This window comes from Oncorhynchus nerka, linkage group LG24 (genome assembly GCF_034236695.1).
Source record: "Oncorhynchus nerka isolate Pitt River linkage group LG24, Oner_Uvic_2.0, whole genome shotgun sequence".
NCBI classification, from domain to species: domain Eukaryota; kingdom Metazoa; phylum Chordata; class Actinopteri; order Salmoniformes; family Salmonidae; genus Oncorhynchus; species Oncorhynchus nerka.
In genome coordinates, this window is record NC_088419.1 from 57983822 (window position 1) to 57993512 (window position 9691).

Here is a 9691-nt window from a genome sequence, read left to right on the forward strand (position 1 = left end):
TATGTCCTGATTTGATACGTATTAATGATCGTGCTGGAAACATATTTTATTTGGAAAAAAGTAATCAGCAAAAGGACATATTCCATTTGACTGTAGTACTAAGACGTGACGTACCGTGAGATTACATTTAAATAAAACACAAAATTAAGGGATAACTTAGTTTGCATAATTCATAACATCCACATCAATAACAAGACAGTCATAACAATGAATATAAAATGGTATGAAAAACCATAAGCAGCTTAATGACAGGCATATACATTTGAAACAGTAGCAAAAAAACAAAATATAGAGCTTTGCATATGAGAGACAAACATTATGTAATAGCCTACTTTGAAAAGTTCTGACATCAACGATGGGTCCTCTAATGTCTAAGGACAAATTGTGAATGCAATCCAATACAATAAACCGATTATTAGGAAACGTCTGGATCCACAAAATGAGAAAACCACTCATGGACTGTGTGCACGCCAGACCCAGTAGAAGGTGATTGTTCTACCAAAACACACAATGGCTGCATCTCAATTGTCAGTGAATATTACCCCTCAGGTGATTAATAATTCAACACGAGGCACAGGTCCTATCCACACAGCACTCGACACCAATGGAAATATTATTGTAAAAAGTCGCACAACAGGAAAGGCTATGAGGTGGGAAAACTATAATGGCAAGCCACACTTTTACTGACACGTTTTTGGCAATCTCTGTAATGTCAGAGTGAGAACATGTAGTGGATAGAAGATGTAGTGAATGTTGTTGCCAGTGTAGGTGAAGAGGAGGCATAAAAAACACAAGTAGCTACAATAACACATTTCTCTTGACTGAATAGTGCATTTCAGTCCTGAGTCTGCTCTGCAGCCTGTTTACCAGTCTCCCCTTTGCCATTGCGTCAGTAGGGAAGAACACGTCTGTGCATCGGCCAAAGGGGAAATGCTGACAAGGCTTTAATAAATACTCATTACTGGACCATAACCAGTAATAATTACAGGACCCTTCATGTGTGTTCCCTAGGATCTCAGCTAGGTACTACAAATGGCAGGCACCAGTTTAGGTGGGTGTCATATAGCTGAGCTGTGGTTTCTATTCTCTCTCTGGGCTACTGCAGGGATCACTTTATTCCATTCGAAACCTCACCACTCAGCAAAATGAATAGATGTTTTACTGTAGCTGTAACGTTACAGTAGCCAGAGGTGAACCAAATGCATTGACGAGTTGTATGTGAGGTCAGATACTGGGCAGTGTTTAGGCTGTTGTTATATGTTCGCTGTTAAACGGTTGAGGTCAAATAATGAAAAGCTTCGCATATAAGGGCATTTCAAATTTGGGACCATGTTTTGAACCTCAATTACATCACATCGGTTCCAGTAATTATACTCTTGCACCTTACAGTAATGCATTTTAAAGGTGTGAAGATGGGCTGTTGACACTTCTCTACTAAAATGATCTATATTCCCAGTAGCCCCTAACGCACCAGTCAGATGTACATATTGGACATATCATTTAGAACATACAATATGTGTAAACCTCCACAGATTTCATAAGAGCCAGTTACAGTAAGGATTTGTGATATATTGAGGGAAGGGAAGAATGAAAATATACTTAAGTTGAACAGTGGCTAATACATAATGTCTGTTGAATGTCTGATCGGTTATCAAGATCAGCAGTGGCCCTTCAACCTCTTCTCTATTTCACTGCCAGCAGATGGCTAACGTCCCAGTGTCTCCGACAACAAAAACCTCAAACAAAAAGATGATGTCATATCTCTTCCCTTCAGACGATCCTCTTGATAATGACCCAGAGTACAACATTGCCAGAGCCGAGTGGAAAAAGGTCTGTGATGATCATATAAGGCAAGGAATGCCTCAGATGGCTTGGGTTTGTAGAATAAATCTGAAAGAATTGCCAGGATTGCTACAGGCCATTCCATATGGATTGCCCAGGCTTACAACAGGTTTTAGGCAGCAGTTCAGTTCTTCTTGCCTGATGGGAATGTCTGTAATGAGAGAGGGCTTGCGTGCTTCACATACACACTGCCATCCTCCAATTTGACTTTGTACACTTGTTGCTAAAACAGATAAGCACATAAAACAAGGACATGTGACGGCTGGTAAAATTGAAAACAAACAACACCTTGACTGTGAGCTTTACCATGAGCAGAGAGCACACTCAGGGCAGAACGTGTCACAACACTCAATATTGCTGTCACACTTGCTAGTGTAGCCTGGGCCAATTTTGTTTTTCACACACTGCACTGATTAGGAATAAACACTTTGAAATGTTGAGCAAGTCAACACAAGAACATACCAACACCTTAGCTACTGGCGTTTTGAAAAGGCAGCAGACATGCAGTCAGACCACCACTGTGAGTGGTTCCAACATCCAAGACACCGCCAAACACCTCATCTGACAGCTATGTTAACTTTGGACATTGGATCATTACCCCCATTGTAATTGTAACAAATCAATGTATAACATTCACAGGCAATTTGATCATTGTTTTTGCTCCTGCATGGAATTATAAAGACAAACAAATTGCTTGTATTTCCAGCAATTAATTGACATGAAGGGGTGGTGACAAATTGATTGAAAAAGTGACGTCCCTTTTGGTACATTATAGGAAACGCAGAACCTTCCCTCCCTCCTTGAATGAATCATTGACCAGGGTAGTGACCGTGAAAATCTCTCCCGGCACCACTTTCTCCTATCCAGTCATGCCAGCTGAATTTCAAGGAGGAAAGGGAAGGGAGGGAAGGAGACTATTGTTGTCATGGATCGTGTGCCATATAATAGGCTAAGCACATAGGCTGCAGATCTTGGTCAAGGCTTAGAGAAGTGTTCATTGCAACTGCGGTGAAGTTTGTTTCATTTTTAGTTGAATTGCATAGCATTCTGGGATTGTAGAAGTGTAGGTTGGTTTATTGGTTTGTCTACATTAGTTGGTAGACTCACCTGTAAACCAGTCCCTGAGTGTCCTGTCCTGAGGTTAAAGTCATAGTCATGCCAGGGGCAGAAGACCTGCAGAATACCATCTGCATCCTCAATGTCTCCATCACACAGTGGACCACCTGTCAAAGACAGCACACTAACGTTACATGAATAACAGTTTCCTCTGGAAATCAATGATTTGATGTCATACTTCATTTCGTTGAAGAGCAATATTATCAAAGAGAGTTAAACTCCAGAAATGTTGACATTACTGGAAAGAAGGGGAGTTGAAATGCAATACGGTGTAACATCTACATGCAGTTTACTTGATTTGTCTGGCCTTTTGATACACTACTTTAACTCATTTCATAACAGAAATCATGCGTATGAGTGAGCACTTGCCTTCCATGCATTTTTCCATTCTTTCAGTATCTTACCATTTTATACCCAAAATGAATGTACCAGTTTTAATCTATTTCCTACGAAAACAGTTTATTAGTGTTTTTGTTATTCATAGCTTCAAAAAAGTATGATAGGCTAGTGATTTCTATAGAATTTCAGCGCATTGTGTCTAGCCTATAGCCCTGAGATATAGCGAGTGGAACGTAAAGTGAGGCATATGTGGTTACCGGAGTGAGCGCAGCGAGCATCCATGGCGAAGAATTCCCCTTTCACGTAGAACAGGCAAACATCGGAGCCGTAGCCGAGGGAGGAGTGCATCAAACGGCACTGCTTCTTGGAAAGCTCAGAGGCTGGGCCTATTAGCCTCCATGAAACGCTACCCGCACTTTCCTCTTCATTCCCAGACGCCATTTAAATAAATTGGGAATATCCGTTATTTGCACTACTCGTTATAAAGTCCCTTTACCGCCTACTGACTGCGCATTTTAGAATTGACTGTTTTATGTGAGAATATTCAATAACATAAAACGAACTGGCATCGGGATCCGGTAGTCTTGTCATGTTCTAATGTTCTGATGAACGCGGATGACAGCCTATGATTTCAAGACGCAGGTCAAGCGATTGGCCAGAGATGACAGATTATTTTTAATTGGGTCAAATTAATGTCAGATCATTTATTTTTTGCACACCTGTTCAGTAAGCCTAATACATGTTTAAAAAAGGCATTAGATTTTAATCAAACTGCCATAGGTTACCATATGTTTGTGCAAAACAGTATGGAACAGGTGCTACAGTTGTTTTTTATTTCATACATTCTAAATCAGGGCAAGGTAACAAACAGGAGCACAGGGCACGTGCCCTGTGGCCCCATCTCCAGGGGTTCCCCTACCAAAGATTATTATTATTTAAATGTTTTATTTTGGGGGGGGTCGGGTCTCCCCATATAGCATATGATAGCAAAACATGTAGAATTGCAGGACATTTGCTTTAAAACGCCATATTTCTCTTTCAGCCTCATGGTAAATGTGTAGAATAGCAGGAATTTAGCATGATGTGAGCTATAAAACAGCACATTTGTATCTCTGACCAATAGCTAAAAGTGTAGAATTGCAGGAAATTAGCTTTAAAACTGCAACATTTTCTCATAACCTCATGACAAAATGTGTAGAAGCTGCAAGCTCGTGGTATCATGTTTCAGGTAAAACCCAGATGCAGACAACGTCGAAGTAACACCAGTTTATTAATCGAACAGGGGCAGGCAAAAGGCAGGTCCAAGGCAGGCAGGCTCAGGGTCAGGGCAGGCAAAGGTACAGGATGGCAGGCAGGCTCAGGGTCAGGGCAGGCAGAATGGTCAACACCGGGAAAACTAGGAAACAGGAACAATCGAGAGACAGGAGCAGAGGGGAAAACGCTGGTAAGATTGACGAAACAAAAGAACTGGCAACAGACAAACAGAGAACACAGGTATAAATACACAGGGGATAATGGGGAAGATGGGCGACACCTGGAGGGGGGTGGAGACAATCACAAAGACAAGTGAAACAGATCAGGGTATGACACCTGGACTTCCTGACGGGCCGTCCCCCAGGTGGCGAAGGTAGAAACAACACCTCCACTACGCTGATCTTCAACAGAAGAACCCCACAAGGGTGTGTGCTCAGCCCCCTCCTGTACTCCCTGTTCACCCATGACAGCATGGCCACACATGCCTCCAACTCACTCATCAAGTTTGCAGATGACACAACAGTAGTAGGCCTGATTACCAAGCAGACAACATAACAGTAGTAGGCCTGATTACCAAATATGACGAGACAGCCTACAGGGAGGAGGTGAGGGCTCTGGCAGAGTGGTGCCAGGAAAATAATCTCTCCCTCAACATCAACAAAATGAAGGAGCTGATCGTGGACTTCGGGAGACAGTAGAGGGAACACACACCATCCACATCGATGGGACCACAGTGGAGAAGGTGAAAAGCTTCAAGTTCACCGGCATACACATCACTGACAATCTGAAATGGTCCACCCACACTGTCTGTGTGGGTGGAGGCTGAAGAAATTTGGTTTGGCCCCTCACAAACTTTTACAGATGCCCCATTGAGAACATTCTGTCGGGCTGTATCACTGCCTGGTACAGCAACTTCACCGCCCGCAACCGCAGGGCTCTCCATAGGGTGGTGCAGTCTGCCCCCACTGGGGGTATACTGCCTGCCCTCCAGGACACCTACAGCCCCCGATGTCACAGGAAGGCCAAAAAGATCACCAAGGACATCAACCACCTGAGCCACGGCCTGTTCACCTGGCGATCATCCAGAAGGTCATCCAGAAGTCTTTACAGGTGTATCAAAGCTGGGACCGAGAGACTGAAAAACAGCTTCTATCTCAAGGCAGCCAGACTGTTAAATAGTCATCACTAGCCGGCCTCCACCCAGTACCATGCCCTGAACTTAGTCACTGTCACTATCCGGCTACCTCCCGGTTACTCAACCCTGCACCTTAAAGGCTACTGCCCTATGTACATAGAGATGGAATCACTGGTCACTTTAATTTACATTTACATTTAAGTCATTTAGCAGACGCTCTTATCCAGAGCGACTTACAAATTGGTGCGTTCACCTTAAGACATCCAGTGGAACAGCCACTTTACAATAGTGCATCTAAATCTTTTAAGGGGGGTGAGAAGGATTACTTTATCCTATCCTAGGTATTCCTGAAAGAGGTGGGGTTTCAGGTGTCTCCGGAAGGTGGTGATTGACTCCGCTGTCCTGGCGTCGTGAGGGAGTTTGTTCCACCATTGGGGGGCCAGAGCAGCGAACAATTTTGACTGGGCTGAGCGGGAACTGTACTTCCTCAGTGGTAGGGAGGCGAGCAGGCCAGAGGTGGATGAACGCAGTGCCCTTGTTTGGGTGTAGGGCCTGATCAGAGCCTGGAGGTACTGAGGTGCCGTTCCCCTCACAGCTCCGTAGGCAAGCACCATGGTCTTGTAGCGGATGCGAGCTTCAACTTAAAGCCAGTGGAGAGAGCGGAGGAGCGGGGTGACGTGAGAGAACTTGGGAAGGTTGAACACCAGACGGGCTGCGGCGTTCTGGATGAGTTGTAGGGGTTTAATGGCACAGGCAGGGAGCCCAGCCAACAGCGAGTTGCAGTAATCCAGACGGGAGATGACAAGTGCCTGGATTAGGACCTGCGCTGCTTCCTGTGTGAGGCAGGGTCGTACTCTGCGGATGTTGTAGAGCATGAACCTACAAGAACGGGCCACCGCCTTGATGTTAGTTGAGAACGACAGGGTGTTGTCCAGGATCACGCCAAGGTTCTTAGCGCTCTGGGAGGAGGACACAATGGAGTTGTCAACCGTGATGGCGAGATCATGGAACGGGCAGTCCTTCCCCGGGAGGAAGAGCAGCTCCGTCTTGCCGAGGTTCAGCTTGAGGTGGTGATCCGTCATCCACACTGATATGTCTGCCAGACATGCAGAGATGCGATTCGCCACCTGGTCATCAGAAGGGGGAAAGGAGAAGATTAATTGTGTGTCGTCTGCATAGCAATGATAGGAGAGACCATGTGAGGTTATGACAGAGCCAAGTGACTTGGTGTATAGCGAGAATAGGAGAGGGCCTAGAACAGAGCCCTGGGGGACGCCAGTGGTGAGAGCGCGTGGTGAGGAGACAGATTCTCGCCACGCCACCTGGTAGGAGCGACCTGTCAGGTAGGACGCAATCCAAGCGTGGGCCGCGCCGGAGATGCCCAACTCGGAGAGGGTGGAGAGGAGGATCTGATGGTTCACAGTATCGAAGGCAGCCGATAGGTCTAGAAGGATGAGAGCAGAGGAGAGAGAGTTAGCTTTAGCAGTGCGGAGGGCCTCCGTGATACAGAGAAGAGCAGTCTCAGTTGAATGACTAGTCTTGAAACCTGACTGATTTGGATCAAGAAGGTCATTCTGAGAGAGATAGCGGGAGAGCTGGCCAAGGACGGCACGTTCAAGTGTTTTGGAGAGAAAAGAAAGAAGGGATACTGGTCTGTAGTTGTTGACATATTAATAATTTTTACATACTGTTTTACTAATTTCATATGTATGTACTGTATTCTAGTCAATGCCACTCCGACATTGCTTGTCCTAATATTTATATATTTCTTAATTCCGTTCTTTTACTTTGAGATTTGTGTGTATTGTTGTGAATTGTTAGATACTACTGCACTGTTGGAGCTAGGAGCACAAGCATTTCGCTACACCCACAATAACATCTGCTAAATATGTGCATGTGACCAATAAAATAGGATTTTATTATATTTAGAACAGCATTATAAAACAGAGAATGTGTTTTATAATCTGGCCCTGATTCTAATCTCATTCATTATGCCTGGGATCAGTGACAGAACCCACTACTGCCTTTTCTGTTTATAGCTCAGTTAAACATGGTTTAGGCCTACATGTCATATGTAACATATTTGGTCATTTTATGTCTCAGATTAGAAACCCCCATACACAGTAGTTGTCATTCAGTAATGTATCTGGCCACTGAATACAAAACAGCTGAGGACAACACTATTTCAGGGGTAGCAACAGCACATTGGAAGCACTTTTGTACTGTGTGGCACATTTTATATAGTGAGCAAATAGTTCAAAACAATTTTCTCAATTATCAATTATAGTGCTTATTGTTCTCTTTGGATTTCAGACTTTCCATAACTTGGTAGAAGCCAGACTGGCTCTCAATCAAATGTATTTATAAAGCCCTTCTTACATCAGCTGATGTCACAAAGTGCTGTACAGAAACCCAGCCTAAAACCCCAAACAGCAAGTAATACAGGTGTAGAAGCACGGTGGCTAGGAAAAACTCCCTAGAAAGGCTGAAACCTAGGAAGAAACCTAGAGAGGAACCAGCCTATGAGGGGTGGCCAGTCCTCTTCTGGCTGTGCCGGGTGTAGATTATGTCCAGTATTTGGCAAGGGGACATTCCGGGCGGCTGTACCGGGTGAAGATTATGGCTCTGTCCAGTATTTGGCAATCGGACATCCTCAGGTTGACTTTCCCACACCATGGACTGTTAACATGAATTAATGTGCTATTTCTGGGAGCTTTTAATAGTCCAAATGCTTTGTTTCTAACCTATGACATATTAGTTATGAAGAGACTATAACTATGATGCCATTAGATCAAATCAATCAAATTTTATTTGTCACATGTGCCGAATACAACAGGGACCTTACTGTGAAATGCTTACTTACAAGCCCTTAACCAACAACGCAGTTCAAGAAATAGAGTTAAGAAAATATTTACAAATAAACTAAAGTTTAAAAAATCAAATCAAAAAGGTAACACAGGAAAATGACATAACAATAACGAGGCTATATACAGGGGGTACCGGTACCGAGTCAATGTGTGGGGGTACAGGTTAGTCAAGGTCATTTGTAAAGTGACTATGCATAGATAATAAACAACGAGTAGCAGCAGTGTAAAAACAAATGTAAATAGTCCGGGTGGCCATTTGATTAATTGTTCAGCAGTCTTAAGGCTTGGGGGTAGAAGCTGTTAAGGAGCCTTTTGGTCCTAGACTTGGCGCTCCGGTACCACTTGCCATGGGGTAGCAGAGAGAACAGTCTATGACTTGGGTGACTGGAGTCTTTGACAATTTCTGGGGTATTTCTCTGACACCGCCTAGTATATAGGTCCTGGATGTCAGGATGTTTGGCCCCAGTGATGTACTGGGCCATACACACTACCCTCTGTAGTACCTTGCGGTCAGATGTCGAGCAGTTGCCATACCAGGCGGTGATGCAACCGGTCAGGATGCTCTCGATGGTGCAGCTGTGGAACCTTTTGAGGTTCTGGGGACCCATGCCAAATCTTTTCAGTCTCCTGAGGGGTAAAATATGTTGTTGTGCCCTCTTCTCAACTGTCTTGGTGTGTTTGGATCATGATAGTTTGTTGGTGATGTGGACAACAAAGAACTTGAAACTCTGGACCCGCTCCACTTCAGCCCCGTCGATGTTAATGGGGGCCAGTTCTGTCCTCCTTTTCCTATAGTCCACGATCAGCTCTTTTGTCCGCAGAGTACGACCCTGCCTCACACAGGAAGCGGCGCAGGTCCTAATCCAGGCACTTGTCATCTCCCGTCTGGATTACTGCAACTCGCTGTTGGCTGGGCTCCCTGCCTGTGCCATTAAACCCCTACAACTCATCCAGAACGCCGCAGCCCGTCTGGTGTTCAACCTTCCCAAGTTCTCTCACGTCACCCCGCTCCTCCGCTCTCTCCACTGGCTTCCAGTTGAAGCTCGCATCCGCTACAAGACCATGGTGCTTGCCTACGGAGCTGTGAGGGGAACGGCACCTCACTACCTCCAGGCTCTGATCAGGCCCTACACCCAAA

At 44.8% G+C, this 9691-nt stretch overlaps 1 protein-coding gene across 1 annotated transcript; it reads right to left on the minus strand.

The window, feature by feature from the left end:
* Positions 1 to 21: 21 nt before the first annotated feature.
* Positions 22 to 3895, minus strand: si:ch211-212d10.2 (uncharacterized protein LOC557710 homolog). The gene is made up of 3 exons (XM_029632427.2): positions 3555 to 3895; positions 2950 to 3065; positions 22 to 2065 (listed from the first exon to the last, which is right to left on the minus strand). Exons 1-3 carry the CDS (start codon positions 3736 to 3738, stop codon positions 1967 to 1969), a joined length of 399 nt encoding a protein of 132 aa, XP_029488287.1. The 5' UTR covers positions 3739 to 3895; the 3' UTR covers positions 22 to 1966.
* Positions 3896 to 9691: the final 5796 nt, after the last annotated feature.

What these genes read in the sequence shown, in the direction of transcription:
- si:ch211-212d10.2 (XM_029632427.2), bottom strand. Translation starts at nt 3,738, where the DNA reads ATGGCGTCTGGGAATGAAGAGGAAAGTGCGGGTAGCGTTTCATGGAGG. An exon ending in TGCTCGCTGCGCTCACTCCG is followed by an intron (nt 3,066 to 3,554) that starts GTAACCACATAT and finishes TGTCTTTGACAG; the next exon opens with GTGGTCCACTGTGTGATGGA. An exon ending in ACTCAGGGACTGGTTTACAG is followed by an intron (nt 2,066 to 2,949) that starts GTGAGTCTACCA and finishes TATCTGTTTTAG; the next exon opens with CAACAAGTGTACAAAGTCAA.